The following is a 20,727-nucleotide window of genomic DNA, read 5'->3' as shown; positions in this document are numbered from 1 at the left end:
ATCTTAGGTAAATTTTCTCCTATTTTTGTTGTTGTTGAGTTATTATTTCCTTTCTATGTGTTCCTTTCCTCATTCTGGAGCTTGTGCTCTTTACATGGGACTCTTGGGTCTCTCCTCCAAGCTGGTTACTCTTAAGATATGTATCTTCTTTAGGTTTTAGTCTCTTGTATTAGTTTTCTATGGTTTCTGTAACAAATTACCACAAATGTAATGGCTTAAACAATATAAATTTACTGTCTTACAGTTTTGTAGGTTAGAAGTCTGAAGTGGGACTGGGTGGGCTAAAATCAAAGTGTCAAGAGGACTGTGTTTCTTTCTAGAAGCTCTAGGATTAAATCCATACCCTTGCCTTGGCAGCTTCTAGAGGCCAGTCACATTTCTTGGTTTGTGGTTGGTTGGTCCCCTTCTTCTATCTTCAGAGCCAGCAAAATTGCATCTCTTTGCTCATACTTTTTTTATTTTTTTTAAGATATTATTTATTTATTTGACAGAGAGAGAGAGATCACAAGTAGACAGAGAGGCAGGAAAAGAGAGGGGGGAAGCAAGCTCACTGTTGAACAGAGAGACCGATGTGGGGTTCGATCCCAGGACCCCGGGATCATGACCTGAGCCAAAGGCAGAGGCCTAACCCACTGAGCTACCCAGGTATCCCCTCTTTGCCTGTTCTTGAGTGTCACGTCTCCCTCTGACCCTCCTCTTCTGTCTTCCTATTACACTTTTAAGGACCCTTGTCATTACTGTGAGCACCCCCCGCCACTCCCCAAATAACTGAAGATAACTCCCAATCTCAAGGTCCTTAATTTAATCAGATCTGGGAATTCTTTTTCACCGCATAAGGTAACATTCACATGTTTCAAGAGGTAGGACATGGACATCTTTAGGGAGTCATTATTCTGCCTGCCACACCTGTATTAAGAAATGGTCCTCCAGTTCAGTAATCAGTAGTAATTAGAGGAAGGATAGACAGGAATGATGAGTGAAAGGGAACTTAGCTAGGCCTAGAGATGATTTTCAGAGCTGTTTGCAGCAATGCTTTTCCTATTAGCTTTCACAGAGCTTATTTTCCGGTGCCCCATGCTCCACACTCACTGACAGGTTGCCGTGGCTAGAGTGACTAACCACACGCTCTCATTCTCTTGTAGAATCCAGTGAACATGAAGACAAGAGTGCAGGTGCCTCAGGAGAGACACCCTCCCAGCCTTATCCTGCACCAGTATACAGTCAGCCCGAGGAGCTGAAGGAGCAGATGGATGACACTAAACCAACTAAACCTGAAGAGAATGAGGAGTCAGACCCATTGCCTGATAACTGGGAAATGGCCTATACAGAGAAGGGTGAAGTCTACTTCATTGAGTGAGTTTCACACATTTCTTTCCATATTGCTATAAAGACCGTAACAGTATACTAGTGATGCAGTACATAGAGATGTGGTCAAAATAAAATACTGAGTTTTATTGTTTCTGGTATGAGCTTCCTTCTTTGTAAGAGAATAATGGACAGTGCCTTAATGCAATTACATTACACTATAGATTACTGCTATAAATCAAAGAATGAATTAAACAGTTACACTATAAAGTGTGTTACAATCATGGCTGAAAAGGCAAATCTCTATGTGATGTTACTATTGAGTTAGAAATAATCTACCTATCATGGGAAATGCTTACTCTACTCTTTAAAGACCTCTATATAGTCCAAATGAGTTTATTGCCATCTTTTAACTAAAGTTGCTGGAAGCATCTACCATGGTGTTCAGTGATGCAGCCATTTAGAGCAAAATACTTAAATGTCATGAAAGACAACATTTTGAGCATTTCATGCAGAGGTCAAATGTCAATAAAATTATTTAGTTTTGTATCTGTAACTATATATCACACTTACTTTTATTAATTTCATTTTTTTTTTTTGCTTACCATTTTTATGACTTCCCAAGGAAACTGAAATGCTAATCTTGAACTCCCTGGTGATACTGACTCATTCTAATCTTTTCTTGCCTTCTGGATTTTTTTTCTAAAAAAAGAAATTTATATATATTTTATTAACAATACTGACTATATTTCCGTTTTCTTATCTTCTAAGAGTAGAACCACTCTTTTTTAAAAACAAAGTCCTAAATTGGAGATCTCAGCACAAAATTAAATTGTTGATGTAAATAAGACAATCAAAATATTCACTAGGAGAAATAAAAACTAAAAATATTATAAATGAACAATGCTTATTCCCTCTAACAAGACTCAAACAGAAAAATTAATAGAACTTGAGGTTTTCAGTGCTGAATGTAGATAAAAAATATGTAAACTCTGATTATTCAAGAAAAAAATATTAAAACTGGATTTTCTTCTGCAACCTGGAGTGATTTGTGACTTAGATCTCCATAGGCAGAACTCAGTTGTGAAATTGAAATGTTACCACATGCCAATATTTAATTCTCATGTGAAGGTGTGAACTTTGATACATGTGGCCAAGGGAATATATAATGAGGTAATTACTTGGTGTGCTTCTTGACTCCAGCATGGGATGAGAAATGCAGTTTTTTGCTGAAAATGAATCTCTACCACTCACCTTTTGACAGATCTTGTAAATTTAAAAAAATTATAAGAATCTCTTGCATTATTTTTTATTGCTATAATCAGTGACCCATAGACATCTTTTATCAACTAATTAGAAAAGAAGGAGTCATATGGAATTTTTCAAATGTTCAAAAGTATTTAAATCTAAAAACATAACGTTGTTATTGATAGGTACAGCACAGAGCCACTCAAAGTATAAACACTAGATGTGAGTTCACATGCTGATGTTCAGGAAAATTGGTATTCAGAAGAAGGAGAATAATAATATACACATGTTTATTATATAATACAGGAAGAGTAAGGGTATGTATATGGAAATAATAAAAGAAAACCAGCATGACAAGCTGATTAAAGAACAGTTTCCTTACAAGCTTTCCAATAATGCAATTATAAAAATCTTTGTGATTACAAAATAATCTTTTCTCTTTGAAATAGTGTCAGATTTTGGGACTGTGAAGAAAAGGGACTTTGAGAGACAGAAGTTGTGCTCCTGGTATATAGTAAATGATAAGGCTCTGTCAGGGCTTGGGAGAATCTACCAAAATGATTTTATTAATACTTTAGTGAGTCATCCAATGTTAGAGTTCAAAGATCCATAAAATTTTGTATCTGTTCTTGAATTTATTGTTGAGATTTATTGTGCAAATTGGAGAAGAGAGAGATATAATTATGAATGATCAGTAAACAACTAAGTTCTGAGTTTTGTGATGCTATTCACAAAACTTAGCACAGATTTAAGTAATAAAAGGAGGCATCATAGGAAGGTAAGGTCACACAGACTTGGCAATGTATAGACATAGCATTCCAAGGATAGGAACCCAGTCCCTGGGCTTACTGGGGATATGAGAAGACCTAGTGACCCTACTAGAGAATAGGTATTTGTTGTTGAATCCTGTGAAATGATTGCTCTGTTTCTATTTTGCTATATCATTAGCGCTTTTGAAAGACAGGCAGAGGGTTTTTTGTTTATCTTCAGGGAAGAATGAATGAGCAGAGGAGAAGGTATAGGTTGAGGTGGAAAATTAAGACACAAAAGAGGAGACGATACATTTTGGCCAGAAAACTGGTGGGGGCGTAGAGGGTGGGGTGAGGATTCACTCAGAAGTTAGGAAAGTGAAGCCTTAAAAATGAAGTTAGGAAAATTGAGACTGAAGTGTGACAGGAAGGAGGTTCTTATGGAAGTCAGGAGGTACCCTGCACCCCTCCCTTCCTCTAGGACCAGTCCAAGCCACATCTTTCCTGTCTTGAAAAAGTCACCTTTGAATCTCAAGACTCAGTGTGATGAGTCCAAATATCAAACTAGGGAAGGATCAGTATCTTCATCATGTGGTATCTCATCTCCAACTATGACCAGGTGCACCATGGTTTCCTTTCTCTCTGCCTACATTTCTTTCCCTCTGATTTACTTTTCCCTCCCTTTTCACTGATTGTCTCCTGACTGCTTTCACTCTTTCCTCTGGAATGCCTCTTCATTCCCAATTACACTTGGACACAATCAGCTTCAACCCACCATCACTGACCTGTGAGTACCTTTGCTGTTGAAATAACAATGAATTCTTCTGTGAATATTAAGGGCCCTTGGAAACAGTCTGATAGAGCAGGACCTTGACAGGAGAGGGATCATGATGGGTTAGTAAGGACTTTCTTGGGGACTAAGCCATGATGCACCCAGGAATTTCTAGTCAAGAAACAACAAAAGTACTATTTATAATATAAAGGTTTGCAGTCCTGAGGCAAAGTCAAGGTAAAGAAGACAAAAAGGCAAGTAGAGAAAAGAGAAAGGCAAAACAGATGGAAGGGAAGATCGATGTGTAGGGTAAGGAGAGCTGGCATCAGTGAGAACTTCCCTCTGGTACAAATATTGTGAGAGTCACTTAAAGTAATGGAAGTCTCTCCTGGTAGGCAACACCCCTCATTACATTTCTCTGAATTCTGTCTCCTGTGAAACAAAGATTGTGATAAAACAGAAAACAAGTGAAACAAAGAAAAAGGATCCTGTGGTTCTGTGTATAAAATTTAAATATATGAATATAAATGTCTATTATTTATATTTATACATACACATTTTTTAATAGAAGAAGGGAATTCTACCTTGTTGAAATGTTAGTCCAAATACATCTTTTGTTTTTGAAAAAATATATACATACTGTGGATTTTGAATTAAGATAGCAAGCCATTTCATATTTTTGTCTTCTGTCTAAATATTTTAAAATATTTATTGTTTTATTCAGTATTGCAGAATACTTTATATGTCTCAGTACTTAACAAGTTCTGCCTTTAGAAGATGAGGGGGTTTTTTTTTGGTTATTTTTGGTACTGAACACAGGGGTCAACTATATTTCCCACACTTTTCAGAACTGCTTCCTTTGATGAGTATGTAAAAGCAGATTCATTTTATCATTCACAGTGATATTTAATGAGAAAAAGTGAGTATCTGAGAAAACATTTTTAAACAGTGGAATTTTAAAATGTGTGTGAATGCTCTCTTCTAAATATGCTTTAAAGCACTTATAATGTTTTCTGTTTAGTAGTTTTTGTAAGACTTTGAAGTACATAATTCTGTTTAAACCCAGTCATTTCCTTAATTCTTAACATCATACTCATTAATAATGTCTTTTAAATTACACAGCTTATTAATTGTAAATCAGATTAGTAATAATAGTTACAACATATTGAGCACCTACTTTGTTCAGACTGTGTTCAGGTTACCTGAAGGGTAGTAGTTAATATATTCAGCATTTACATTGTGCTCACTTCCTTCTCACTTTAGAAAGCTGAGGCTTGTAGAAGTAAGTAACGTGTCCATGGTCATATAACCAAGAATTCACAAAGCCAGTGTTCTTTGAGTCCGTTTATTACTCAGCACATCTGTATAGAGCACATACCATGTGCTGCGCATTATTTTAAACCCTGGGAATACAACAGTCAACAAAACTGACTAGAATTCATACTTTCATCGGTTACAGCCTTTCTCCAGGGTCCTTGTTCTCCATCATTTTGCTGTGGTGCCTGCATTACACATATTATATCATAACCACCTTGTGAGCATTTGATATACCCAGTTCATAGGTGAGATTCTAAGGCACCTTGGACAAATTAACATTCTTAAAGTCTCATAATTCCAACACCTTACAAAGCTGCTGCCATTACTCCATACTACCTCCACCTTATCAGCAAATATTGGCTGAAATGGAGGGTATGTGATTTGGTGAGTGCTGTGAAGGTATGTGATTTGGTGAGTGCTGTGAAGGTATGTGATTTGGTGAGGAGGGTATGTGATTTGGTGAGTGCTGTGAAGTGTGTAAACCTGGTGATTCACAGACCTGGGGATAAAAATATATGTATATAAAAAATATATGTTTATAAAAAATAAAAAATAAAAAAAAAAAAAATATTGGCTGAAATGAAAGTAAACTTTTATATTACAAATAGTATTGGCGTTTTCTTGACCAGAAAGTCACTGTTCCATAGGCAAAATGTTCCATAAAGCAGAGCTGCCATAGGGTGAATCTGTATTGACCTGCTTTGGAAATCCCACTACATCCCTTCTTTGTTTGGGAGTCAGTTTGGTTAGTGACATAAAAGACACTGCTATTGGGGCACCTGGGTGGCTCAGTGGGTTAAGCCGCTGCCTGCGGCTCAGGTCATAATTTCAGGGTCCTGTGATCGAGCCTCACATTGGGCTCTCTGCTCAGCGGGGAGTCTGCTTCCTCCTCTCTTTCTCTGCCTGCCTCTCTGCCTGCTTGTCATCTCTCTCTGTCAAATAAATAAATAGATAGATAGATAGATAGATAGATAAATAAATAAATAAATAAATTTATTTATTTTTTAAAAAAGACACTGCTATTGTTTTGGCAAAAAATATAATGACAACAGGAACCTATTTGTTTACTACCATCTTTCTGAATGGCAGTGAACACCATGTCATCTTAAATAATAGATTTTTAAAAGCAGGCTTTTGAAACTGAAAATCGGGGTGCCTGGGTGGCCCAGTGGGTTAAAGCCTTTGCCTTCGGCTCAGGTCAAGATCCCAGCATCTTGGGATTGAGCCCTGAGTGGGCTCTCTGCTCAGCAGGGAGCCTACTTCTTCTTCTCTCTGCCTACTTATGATCTCTCTCTCTGTCAAATAAAAAAATAAAAATAAATTAAAATAAAGAAACTGAAGATCACATCTGGGAAAATGTCGTGACTGTGCATGGTGTCCGAAATCATTGTCCAAGCTGAATTTGCTTTTAAATTCTCAGGAAGACAAACAAATAATCTGTTTCCTCTTGTGTTGCCATTTCTGTATTTCTGTAAGTTTTAAGTAAATTGTAATTACCATTTCAAAAAAATTAAAAACTTTTATTTGTTAAAGAGTAGACAGAATACTTGGGAAATTTGTTGGAGAGAAAAGTAAAACCAATTGTTTGGTATGAAGAACTCCAGATTTCTTATTCTAAGTGCAGCATATCATCACCAGTCCAAAATGCGGTCTGTGCTTACTCTCTCTAATTTGTATTACAAAACAGTAGATATATTGAATTTTTTCATATTCTTTTTTATTTCTGCCTGTGCAAGACTCCAGTCAATCCCCAGACAGTAATATGTTTTAGACAAAACAGTATGCGACTCACACTCATGATATCCCAAACACTATTAATAAAACCTCTCTAAAAAATGTTTTCTAAACACATGAAAGAAAATATGATGGCAAACTCACATAATTCACAAGATGAGGGGGAATTTGGGGGAATATTGTTTAGGAAATAACTGCTATAGAGGTCATTGACAATAGCTTTCTATGTAGATCACCAATGTATAAATAGAAAAAATAGTAAAACTGTGAAATAATGGAGTCTTGAATGAAAAGGTTCCCACTGTTTACCATTGATTAGATCTGTCCAGTCATTGCCTTTAATCTTCTTTTTGGAAAGATGTTATAAAAGGAAGAGAAATTCTTCTAGAAAATGATGTAACCATCCTGAGGATTTTATTGCCTATAATATAAAATGTATATAATTTAAAATATATGTAATATAAAAAGCCAATTTATATACCTTTAAGAACTAATATTTAGGGGCACCTGGCTGGTGCAGTCTATAGATCATGAGACTCTTGATCATGAGGCCAAGTCCCACGTTGGGTGCAAAGATTACTTTTAAAAAAAGGAGAGAGCAAACGCTAACATTTATTTTCTAAGTTATATAAAATGTAGTGAGTCTCTAAGTATTGTTTCAACCTATATGACAACTGCTATTGAAATTTTAACATCCAAACACATATTGACTGCCCTCTAAAACTCTAAAACATTTATCTGGACCTTGTTTACCTTGTCCAAAAGATTATGCTTCTCGTAGTCAAACATCATTGACTTTAATATCTGATTATTCTTCTGATGTAGTATTTCCCAGATGAAAATACATTTTACTATCAGTGAAAGACTAAGATTAAGAATTGGCTTGGTAGAAAATATATTATACGTTTATAAAAAAAATTAAAAATTAAAAAAAAAAGAATTGGCTTGGTAGGAAGACTTTTTAAATTCAATTCATTTGTTACTATTGTAAGTCTATTACTATTTTTAGAGAAAACACAGTGAGGGAATGTGTTTGATAATAAAAGTTTCTTATGCGACTCATAAAATTTCAGTTGGTGAAACATCATCTAGTGTTTATGCAGTATTGAAAACATTATTTTGATGGTGGCAATATGAAAGTAGGGGAGGAGAGAGGAAAAGGAAACTGAAGGAAAGAGGTGGATGAAAGGAGGACATGTCTTAAAATTAGGTTTGAATCGGATCACCCATGAGAATCCACTTATGAATAACTAAGAAACTGATTAAGGGATTTATACCCTGACTGGGAAAACATAGAATAATGAAAAAATGGAACGGAGGATGGAGTGTGGCATGATCAATACGAAAATTTTCCACCTGGGTGACTCGGTCAGTTGGCTCTAGGATTCAGCTCAGGTCATGATCTCGGGATCCTACTCACACTCTCTAAAATAAATTAATTTATTAAAAGAAAAAAAGTTCCCCGTTTGATAGCAGTTTTATTAACTTAATTTTTAATATAGCTTCTAATATTCATATGTAATATGAATATATTCATATATAGACCTAATATTCATATTCAAATCTTGTAAATGAGGGATTTTAAGACTTTATTTTGGAAAAATATTCAGGTTGATTTCTGGGGTATTGAGAATGATTTGATAGTTACCTAGTTGTGTTCTAGGGACAGATGAGTCTAAGGTCTTCCTATGTTGCCATCTTAGCTCCACTTGGAAAAATATCCAGATCTGAATGGAGAACATTTGATTCAAAACTGATCTGGGGCGCCTGGGTGGCTCAGTGGGTTAAGCCGCTGCCTTTGGCTCGGGTCATGATCTCAGGGTCCTGGGATCGAGTCCCGCATGGGGCTCTCTGCTCAGCGGGGAGTCCGCTTCCTCCCCTCTCTCTCTCTGCCTGCCTCTCTGCCTACTTGTGATCTCTGTCTGTCAAATAAATAAAATCTTTAAAAAAAAAAAAACTGATCTGAATGGGGAATTCAAGTTTATAAGGACAAAAGTATTTCCAGTGATACTTTACGTGCCTCCTCAATCACAGTGTTCTGTCTTCCATCTCTGTGCACCTGCAATTTAATATAATACCTACTAAATACAAGACATTCAACACAAAGGGATTTAAGGTTGTGGTTACTATCTTCAAAAAGGAGATAAATGTCTCTATTTCCAAACTATTGGCAAAGGCTCTGAGAAATAAATCTTTGATTATTCTCCAAGGAAGTGAAATAAAAGCAACTCAGTATAAATAACAGTGTTAGGTTTAGTATGCCCTTGGTTTTAGAGCATAAGAAACTTGGACTTGGGAATCCTACATATCTGGGTCGAATGCCAGCTCTTTCACTGTCACACACTAGCTATGTAACCTTGGGCAAGTTACTCACCTTCTCTGAAGCTTTGTTTTTCTAACTATAAAGTGGAATTAAATAAAAAATATGAAGCCACAGAGGCTCATTAGCATTAAATGAGGTGATGGGTATGAAAGTTCTAGTGCAGGCCCTGACAAAAGTAGACAATCAGGAAATGTTACAAGATAATGAGAATAACTTTGCAATGGTGGGCCATAATGTTAGCTGCTTTTCCTGTCCAAGAGAAGCATTTACTACGTGAGAAGAATGTTTCTCCAGGAAGATAAAATGTTACTATTTAACCTGCACCTTTTGTCAGTTTGGCAAAGGTTAAACGTAGAAAACACACACGCACACACACAGAAATGTCTAATGCATTATAAGTCAGCCTATCACATCTTCAAAGCCATTCTGTTATGAATTTAAACTAGTATTGCAGAGTTAAATGAAATTTCACTTCTGGTTTATTCCAGTCCTCCAGACAGATTCATTATATAGTTTAACATCAGGGAAGAGTTTGGATAAAACACTTTTTAAGGGTTTAATCTTATAGATATTATCTATTAAGGTTTATTAATCTAGCATTGATTGAACTTGAATAGCTACTGACTTTACTCACTTTTCATGATCATCACGTTAACTCTATCCATAGAAATACATGCAAAAGTAGACTACTGTGATTCAGCATTCCTAGAAAATATTTGTTTCATTCCCCAACTAGGGGGAAAAATTTCTTTGCAAATGCAGTATATATTTGTGTATGTTTCTCTGTTTAAGAAACTAGTATCAGAATATAAGATCATATAATATTAGCCTCTTACCTTCCTGTCATTTGTGCACCACACAGTTGGCTCAGATACCGAAAACTGATGTCTTATTTAAGTCTACTTTAGCATTCAAAGTGAAAGGAAATCACAGCCTCAAACTTGAGGAAAAGTGGCATGTAGATTGTGAAAAATCCCTCAGTGATCCCATTTTGTACAGTTTCCTGTCTAATGTTTAATCCCATCTTCAAAGGTAATTATCAAGGTTAAAAATATATAATTTAAGGGACATGGAAAAGCCACTTGGTCTGTTGTCTCCCAAATGCATTAAAAATATCCCCTTTGTAAGGTATCCTAAAGAAGCACCCAAATTACAAGGCTAGGGAGAGCCACTATTGGAAAATACTGCATGTATCTTCATGTGATGTTTCAGACTAAGTACTACCCACATTTTTTTCAGAATCATTTCAGAGGATCAGCTAAAAATGCTGTTCAGTGTAAGAGACTCCCATCTGCCAAAGTGTATTAAATGACATACCATTAATGCTAGTTCATCCTAAGGAAAAAAAAAAAAATCATCCTGTCATGAAATGCATTGTATAAACTCAGGAAAGCTAGGAAACTCACAGTTCTTTACAAAATTAGCCATTGAGACCAATGATAGTGTGGTACAGAAATGGTAATTTGACTCCCTGAAATGGCTCAGTAATGGCCCCTTACTATTTAGCTATAGGTGTGTTTGCTTTTGTGAAAATGTCTTACAGACCTAGAAATAAATGACTTTTCTCCAAAATGAAGGAAGGGTTTTGAAAAAGCAAGCGTGCTTAAAGCGAAGGTAAATGAATTTTCCTGGCCCACTTCCCAGCATTTCTCCCTACCACATAAAAACATAGATGTGTGGGACACCTGGGTGGCTCAGTCAGTTAAGCTTCTGCCTTTGGCTCAGGTCATAATCCCAGGGTCCTGGGATCAAGTCCTACATCGGGCTCCTTGCTCAGTGGGGAGCCTGCCTCCCACTCTGCCTGCTTGTGCTTTCTCTCTCTCTCTGACAAATAAATAAATAAAATCTTTAAAAAACAAACAAACAAAAAACAACATTGACATGAACACACCTTACACACAAATGCACTTGTATACACGTGTGCGCGCGCATGCACACACACACACACACACACACACACACACACACACACTTTGTACTGAAGGCATGTCTATAAAAAAACAGTTTTAGAAGTGAATTTGTTTTTTCAAAATGGAAGCAGCAAACACTGAACCAGTCCACTAACATACTTGGGGTGGTCCTCATCTCCTTCCATGAGTGTCTTTAGTTCAGAGGGAAAAACTAGATTATATTGGCATGACTACAAATGAGGACCCAAATGAGATGAAAGTGTCTGCAATACTTTACTTGCTTCTGAAACTTGATAATAAAGCACCATCAAGCTTTGCAAAGGTCAAACTGGGAGAAAATAAAAGCTAGCATACTCTCCTGATGATTTGTAATTTAACCAAATTCACAGCCTTTATCTGATCAAATTATGAGAGCCCTGCTTAGAGGCATCAATCATGGTGAAGTTCCTGTGTGATGAACACGATGGAGAGTATTTTCTCTTTAGCACACATGAAAGTCGGAAATAAAAGGGAATCTTTTCAGGAGCAGAGATTTCTTGACCCGAGGATCTTCATGTCTCCATTTTCAAATCAGAGGTGGCTCTGCACATAGACAGGATCATCGTCCAGAAAACACTAGGTGCTTTAACACCTTGGGCTTGCTTCCGTACTGCCCGGCTTGTCTCCATCTTTCCTCCTTTCTGCCTTAAACTTTTCTTCCTTAGATAAGCACCTGGTCTCTATAAGTTTGCTCTTAAACATGCTGCCTGGGAGAATTTTCTGGCCTTTGCTTTAAGTGGAGATTTGTCCCTCAGGTTCTCTAGCTGATGCTTATGTACGTTTTTATACAATAAAACATAGTTAAATTTCAAAGAAGAAAGAGAAGATACATGTGAAACGGTTATCATTTGACTTTCATCATTAACATTGGGCTTTCTTACAGTTGTGTTGAAATATCCCTGTTATTTAGCTTTACTTTATATTTCTAAACTATTCTCTGCTGTTCCTTTTCGTGTTCCATTGATGGCCTTTTGACTCTTCCCTGTATGAGCCTCACACTTTCCCACATCCGTGACTTTGTTCATGCTTTTTCTGGAAGCCCTCACAAATGTCACATCCTTGATGATTTGTCCACTGGTAGATGAGATCACTTGAGACAGCTGTACACAGCAAAGACTTTAGTTCCAAATAGCAGTTTTGAGCTTTTGAGTGGTTCTCGAATTATAATGTGCATAAAAATCCCTGGGAGTGCTTGCCAATGATGGAGATTTTGTGGCTCCACCTCAAAGATTCTGATTTCATAGTTCTATAAAGCCCCAGAATTGTGCACTGTTAATCACCAGGTGACTCCAATGCAAGTGATTCTAGGGCCTCTTTAAGAAACACTGTTCTAAAAACATCTTTCCTCTGTTTTTAAAATTTCTGACAAAAGGCTTCCCCAAAAACATTCTTTTTTCTCCAAAGCAAAATGTCATCAAAATTGTTATTAATTCCCAGAAATTCCATTCTAGAAACATTCAAATACAGGCATTTTACCCTCTGCCTTCCTGGCCAGATTGAAAGTATTTAGATGGAACACAGCTAAATATGGGTTAATGACATTGCTCTTAATCACTTTTTGAGAAAATGTAGGCATCCCGAGAACATGCTGTAATTTTCATCACTTTTATACTGCCACTGCCAGCTCTGGAGTTAAAGAGTAACAAAACAACTCTTTATGAAAAGGGCAGGTTTAAGATGAAAATAATTATTTTGTAAAAGTGAGGAAACAGTATCAGAGCCTGCGAACTGTGCTCTTCCAACTGGAGAATCCTGTGTTTGTAATAAATTCCTTTTGCTCTGGATGAGTTCTGCATTTTCAATGAGGTTAACTTGGCAACATTCGAGTTGATTTTAATAAAAATAGCTGCTTTGAAGACAGGGAGCTGAGGTTGCCAAATTTACAGCTGCCTTGCACAATTACTCTTACACTACCTTCAGGGTTACTTAGAACCAGTAAGCAAATTAAGTGTATCGATTGCAATTTTGTTGGACTAACACCCCCCTCCTCTTTTTTTTTTTTTTTTTAAAGGAATAAACTTGATTCCTTTCAGTATGTGTCTGTTCAGAGTGATCTCTTTTCTTTTCAGCCATAACACAAAGACAACATCATGGCTGGATCCACGACTTGCGAAAAAGGCTAAACCTCCAGAAGAATGCAAAGAGAATGGTAGGTCACTAAGTTCCTTCGATGTTTCTGCATTGCACTTTGAGCGTGTTTGTGTTTCTAAAAGGAGGGTCTCACCTCAAGAAGCAGCCATGTGGTTGAGACAGTTGGAAAGATGTAATATTTAATGCTCAGCTAGGAGAGAGAATTAACAGCAGTGCCATGTGGTTTTCCTTTCTCTGTCTGAGGAGACGGTGCCGGATATCACATCTCTGTCCTCTCTGTTGGTTCTCTGTGACTCCTGGCATGACTTTCCCCCACCTTCTAAGGACTTTTTGTTGCAATATGTCTCTCTGAGGATTCTGATCTTTTCACTGGAATCGAACATGTTATATGGAGAAACACTATTGTGGAACTATAAGTAATATTGATTTTTGTGTTTAGAGGCATGGCCTTCTGCTAGTTATTAAGGAATCGGTGATATAAAGGTCTATACATAGGGCTACTTTCCTTTAATCAGATATTTGAATTAAATAACCAGTTGCATGAATATCCTGGGTTATCTATACTATTTTCTAGTTCCCAGTGTAATAATATTAACTTGCTTAGAAGTCACCTGTTTTCATGTATGGGAAGAATGTTTTTAAACAGTTTTGAGGATTAGATGAGTATAAACCTTGCTTTAAATTTAGTATATTAATACATGAAGTCTGTTAGAGATGATACTTATAATTTTTAAAGATACTGAGTTTCATGTGAAAAGAGTACTTAAAATTTAGCTAAAATGATAAATAACATACTCTCCTTGTGATTATTTGACCACAGTCCAGCCTTTACCTCCCCAAGCTAGTAGAGTCCCATTCACAGGCACCTATCTATGAGAAGCTCTTAAAGGTAGAGAAAGTGATGAGGAGAGTTCAACTTTTAAAGAAGTTTCTGAAAAGTCAACTTTGTAAAATGTCTCTAATTCTGAAAGTCCTTTGATTTTAACAATAGTTCTGGATTTCTCAGATAATATTTTGCTAATGTTTATTTCCATAAGATAACTGTTCACAAGCCAGTTATATACTGAGTTAAATTTAAAAAAATTTTAGTGTACCATTTACATGTACATATTGGAATGCATAAGTATCCAGTTTTTAATCACTATCTACATTAAATTTTATATTCATAACTGTATCTCTATGCCTTCTGTATAATAGCATGACTGCATGTGGTTGAATCCCATAAAATTATTATGTGACTTGGACTTTTGAACACCATTAGGTTATATATTTCATTGACACCAATAAGACAAGTGCTGCAGATTGTAGTCGGTTATAAATTAAAATGGCCTGATATGCTATGTATGGAAGTTACAATTTACTTTTTCCACAGATGTAAAACCTTAGTATATCCTAATTAAAATGAATTTAACGATTTGCAGTGCTATGACATATTGAACTTCTCAGCTGTCTTATTCTTTTCATTTGAAAAAGCTATTAAAGTCGAATTTTAAAATTCTGGGAGTGTTGTAGGCATAAGACATAGCATAACTTTAATATTCCAGTGTTACCAGTTTTTCCCACATCTGCTCTTGTCTGTCTTCTCAGGATGGTAGGTACCTAAAATATGATGCCAGTGTCTGGGAAGTGCACATCACTGACAAAAAACGAGTCCTAGACTACAGTCTTGTAGTTCAGAATGATTTCTAACCAGTCAATTACTATCTGTCTTCCTTTTCTACAAAATAAATAACTCCTAGATTTTATTCCACATATTATTGGAATGTTTTACAGTGGAAAATAACATCTAGTTAGTTAAAATAATATTATTCCAGACACATATTTGAGTTTTCTTGCCAAGAAAATTGCTTTCAGGTAATAGTGTTACTTCTGTTGTATTTTCCTTTAAAACATAGGTTAAAATTGCATATTTAATCATCTGTTAATGGATTGCTGTTGAGCTCGCCAATTAAGTCAGGCTTCTTTATACATTCGGCTCAGGCCAAACAAAGTAGAGTAATTTTCTGAATGCTGGAATGTGTGTGAAATGTGTATAAAAAATTATACAGGCTCCAGCTGATAAGATCTTTCTTAGGCAAAGATTTGTCCTGCTTCTGCCTGAGAGATAGAGTGGAGGCTAATTCCTTAATCCAATCTGGAGTTGAGCCAATAGGAGGTTGGGCTGAGTTTTGATAAGACCCAGTTTATCTCTGGTTTGTTTCTGTGCTGGGTCAGGTTGCCTATATTTTAGGCTTTGTGGGTTATCCACTCTCTTTATAAGTTCTCAGTATGAAAAAGCAGGCAAAATCAATACATTACTAAAGGGCATGGATAGATTTTGATAAATTTTGTTTGTGAACAGAGAATTTGAGTTTCATATACGCTCGGCATTTTAATATTAAAATACTACTCTTGATTTTTTTTTTTTTTATTTTTTGGCAACCATTTAAAAGTATATAAATTGGTCTTCATTTCTGGACCATACAGAAAATAGAGACAGGCTTGACTTGGTTCACAGGACAATCCAGGCCCAGTGTGTTCATGTGGGGCCTTCCTCTTGGCAGGGCTTGAATGCCAATATTTTAAAAATATTTTTTCTTCTTAGTATTGCAAGACTGCCAAAAATCTGTGATGCATTTCAGGGGTTTTGGCTTAGCTTTTTGCCTCTAGACCTTGAAGCTTCTGAATCTGACAAACGTCATCATGGGATAATGGGTTGTGTGTTTAAGATCTCTAAAGTCTATATTTTGTCACTGTGGTCCCTCAAGACTCCTCAACTTTGTGCTGGCTTCCCTAACCTCTAGTGGAGGCCAACTCTGGGTTCTTCCCACAGCCCACAATCCATAAAAGCAGCTGCAAATTCTTCCCTTACCTCTTCAGGGTTTTCTACTCTTTAGAATCCTAGACTTGTGGTTTCAGCAGTGCTCTGATCCTTTTCAGCTGTTCATTTTTCATTTTGTATAGATTTTCTTTGTGTTCTCAGAGCTTATAAGCTTCTCATTCCATCCTACCTGGAAGCAAAAGTTTTATGCCGTACTTTTAAAAAGCATTTTAGACCTTATTGGGTTGCATACCATGAATTCTGCATTATTACCATAATTAATAGTTTAATCTCTCAAAATGGAATTCCATGATGTTGTATATGTGCGCAATTACGAGTTTACCTAGGTCCCTGTGGATGTGGATACAGACATGGATACATGTTGCAAACATGGGCATCTGTGGTTCTGTTAACATAGGTGTGAAACGTTAATTCCTTGATCAACTATGAAAAGAAGAAGCTGATTGAAAGAGAGATGGAAGGGGTATCTACTGATCTAAATTATTCTTGGGTTAGAGGAAAAACTAGCAAATGTTTTCTTATTGTTATCAAGGGGGATGTGGGAATATAGACAGCTCCATACAAATACATATTGAACAGCTCTCTATTGACATCACAGCAACCATTTTGATTTCTTACCTGCTACTAAACATAAAAGCATACTTCCTTCTCTCACCATACAGTTGAAAATACTGAAGTCACTACATTCTGTGCATTTGTCATCGCTCTGTGTTTTTAGAGTTTCAGCACTAGTCGACATCACCGAAAAATTCTCCACCTACTACTGGATTCTAATATTAGTATTTGGGGGAGTGCCATTTAGCAAGCCAAGATAGTCTTTTACAAAACACCACAGAAATCCCAGTTAGCTGTTGAACGGTTTGGAGGCAAGATCCGTGAATTGTGTATGAGACATCATCATATTTGTCCTCGGCCCTCAGAATCAATACCACAGGCTTTCTCCTGACACCTTTGCGATCACACACATCCCAGTGGTGACACATCCCCCAAGAATCTCTGAACTAGGGTTAACATCAAAAGTGATTCTCAGGTCATGATCTTATGAGTCATGAGATCGAGCCCTGCGAAGGACTCTGCACTCACAGAGAGGAGTCTGAGATGGTCTCCGTCTGCCCACTCACTGACTCTCTCTCTCTCGTAGATAAATAAATCTTTTTTAAAAAATGACTCAAGCCTTGTGGGACCATTCTTTTCTTAAAGTTGAAAGGTAATTCAACTATCACAGGAGTAGAGATTGTGTGAAATTTGGAGCCGTGAAAAACTCTAATCCAAACACAAACCTGTGGGCTCTTGGGCAAGGTGCTTAATTTCTAAGAGCCTAGGCTTTCTTACCTGTAAAATGGAAAGCATATCTGTTTCATGCAGATTTAATTTCACATAGAAGAGGGACAGTGCTTGTGATGCCACAGGCTCTGAATAATTGCTCCTTTCTTTTCCTTCCTGTGTGTTCTGAGCCAACAAATTAGCCTCATAGAAGACAAAGGGAGGAATTCAGAATGGTTGGCCTACCTTAAAGGACTGGAATTATTCTAGAGTGTCCTGGAGAGATGAAAATGAAAAAACCCACATAGGCTAAAATTATCCGCCTCCCTAATTCCAACCTAATATTGATATATTGGAGGTTGTTGCCCTCCATTCTGTTACAATGGCTCTGAATTCTCACAAAGTTGTAATCACAGCTGTGCGAACTAGGTGGGTTCATTTCTAGATTCTATGTCGTTGAGTTATAAGGGAGTTTTCTCATGGTACTGTAAAAAAAAATTACATAATCTTAACATGTTTACCTACATGAGAACTGCATTTCCCTTGACATTTAAAGCGTTGAGCTATTACTTTGTCTTTTAAAGAAAATGGTGTCCAAGGTACACATAAATGAAGATAGCATAGGCTGTATTTTGTAATATTTATTGTGTGTGTGTGTGTTTTTTTTTTTTTTTTTCCAAGAGAAGGAGGTTTATCTTTCTAAAATAATAGAAAACACTAATTAGTTTTAGGTCATTTCTCTTTTTTTGTCATTTCTTTTTTTCTTAATTCTTTTTCAAGGTTTTATTTACGTTTCAGTTAGTTAACATACGGTGTAATATTAGCGTCAGCTGTACAATACAGTGATTCATCACTTACATACTGTGCTCATCACAAGTGCCCTCCTTAATCGCCTCCCCTCCTCCCCCCCTCCTCCACACACCTCCCCTCCAGCAACCCTCAGTTTGTTCTCTATAGTTATGAGTCTGTTTTCTGGTTTGCCTTTCTCTCCCCCCTCCACCATGTTCACGTGTTTTTGTTTCTTAAATTCCACATATGAGTGAAATCATACAGTATTTGTCATTCTCTAACTGCCTTATTTCACTTAGCATTATACTCTCTTGCTCCAGCCATGTTGTTGCAAATGGCAAGATTTTATTCTTTTTTGTGGCTGATATATTCTATTGAATATATATATATTATATAATAGAAATATATAGAATATATATAGAATATATAATGTATAGAGAATATATCAGCCACAAAATATATAATAGAAATATATATGATAGAATATATCATATATAGAATATATATATATATATATATATATAGAATAGGATAGTATGTGTGTTTGTGTGTGTATGTATATATATATATACATACATTTATATACATACACACACACACACACACATGCACACACATTCACCAGTCAGTGGACATTTGGGCTCTTTCTATAATTTGGCTATTGTTGAGAATGCTACTATAAACATTGGGATGCATGTATCACTTTGAATCAGTATTTTTGTATTGTTTGGATAAATATCTAGTAGTTTAATTGCCAGATCATAGAGTAGCTCTACTTTTAACTTTTTGAGGGAAATCCATGCTGTTTTCCACAGTGTTACACCAGTTTGCATTCCCACTAACAGTGTAGGAGGGTTCTTCTTTCTCCACATCCTCACCAACATCTGTTGTTTCCTGTGTTGTTAATTTTAGCCATTCTTACAGGTGTGAGATGATATCTTATTACAGTTTTGATTTGTATTTCCCTGATCATGAGTGGTGTGTATCATTTTTTTGTGTGTGTCTGTTAGCCATCTGTATGTAGTTTTATGTCATTTCTTAAGTGAATTTCTTAACTGCCATGGAGATCAGGAAATGCATACTTTTATTTTCAGAGTTCACTTTCTATTCCTAGAGTGCATAATTTATTTCTTTTTAGAATAGGGGCTTTGGCCTATTGTCTCATTAAATTTGTATCGATAATTAGTGATTCTAATTTCTCAAGAAAAAATATGACCAAATCAGTTTCACCTTTGAATATATGTTTTCCTAATCTAATAAACCTGCTGAGATTATGTTTGTAAAGCACCTTGAAATTTTTCCATTAGGAAGAATTCAGTGAAACACACTTGAAGGGCACCTGGTGGCTTAATTGGTCAAGTGTCTGCCTTTGGCTCTGGTCATGACCTCGGGGTCCTGGGATCAAGTCCCTCATCTGGCTCCCTGCTTAGTGAGGAGTCTTCTTCTCCCTCTCCCTCAGCCCCTTACCTCCCACTCATGCACTCACATGCTCTCTCTCTCTCAAATAAATGAATAAAATCTTAAAAAAAAAAACAAAAAAACAGACTCTAAAGATACTATTCAAGTACAAGACTTTAAAATTGAAAAGTCATGGATATATTGAATTCCTATCTTTAAATATTATGAACTAACTAATTTGGATGTTATTTTTTGTTTCTGTACTGATATTTAGGGTGTTTTATAAAAAATTGTTTAAAATATCTTAATATAAACTGTTCTTATTTTGCTAACTGGTGATTATTCATATTAGTCATGATTTTTTATAGCAGCACTTTGAGGTATGCTTTATCCAATGATATAGTAACCATTCCAATATTTTCAGCTTAGGGGTACTATGAAATACCAACACTTTAGGAATATAAATCTTCTGTGGAGGAAATAATAAAATCAAACGCAATTAAATTATATACCATAGATATTCCACTGCTTTATGCCAATACCAGATTGTGCTGTTTATTGCTGGCATCTGTCCTAATTGGTCCCGGTCTACTCTGATTGGTTAGTGTTCAGATCATGAAAATAGTTAAATATTTGGAATATCATTTTTGTACTAATAATTTATTTCTCTCTTCTACCTACAGTCTTCATCATGGCTATAAAATAGTACCTATGTAGGGATTTAAAAAATTCTGTCCTTTTATTCTTGATTTCTCAAGCTTCTTTTATGCTTAGGAATGAGTTATGTCTTATGTTCATTGTTTAATGCATACAAGTTTGAAAATAATATGGATGTCATCAAATCTGCTTGTTGTGCCTATATAGTAGCAAAATAATTTCAAAATATTTCAAATGTGACTTTCAGGATTTTTTATTTTGAAATATTTATAAATTCATGGGAAATTACAAAAGCAAGTATGGGGGGGGGC

The 20,727-nt window shown here is 36.1% G+C and overlaps 1 protein-coding gene across 8 annotated transcripts in view; it reads left to right on the top strand.

Annotated features, from left to right (window-relative positions):
• MAGI2 (membrane associated guanylate kinase, WW and PDZ domain containing 2) overlaps window positions 1-20,727 on the top strand; it is a 1,359,941-nt gene that overhangs the window by 883,538 nt on the left and 455,676 nt on the right. For all 8 annotated transcript variants that reach the window (XM_059170944.1, XM_059170942.1, XM_059170943.1 and 5 more), the window contains 2 exons: window positions 1,143-1,353; window positions 13,467-13,546. In XM_059170944.1, coding sequence (XP_059026927.1) covers window positions 1,143-1,353; window positions 13,467-13,546 — 291 coding nt within the window. The remainder of the gene's footprint in view (window positions 1-1,142; window positions 1,354-13,466; window positions 13,547-20,727) is intronic.

Source organism: Mustela lutreola, chromosome 4 (genome assembly GCF_030435805.1).
Source record: "Mustela lutreola isolate mMusLut2 chromosome 4, mMusLut2.pri, whole genome shotgun sequence".
NCBI classification, from domain to species: domain Eukaryota; kingdom Metazoa; phylum Chordata; class Mammalia; order Carnivora; family Mustelidae; genus Mustela; species Mustela lutreola.
This window is presented reverse-complemented; position numbering and strand designations above follow the sequence as displayed.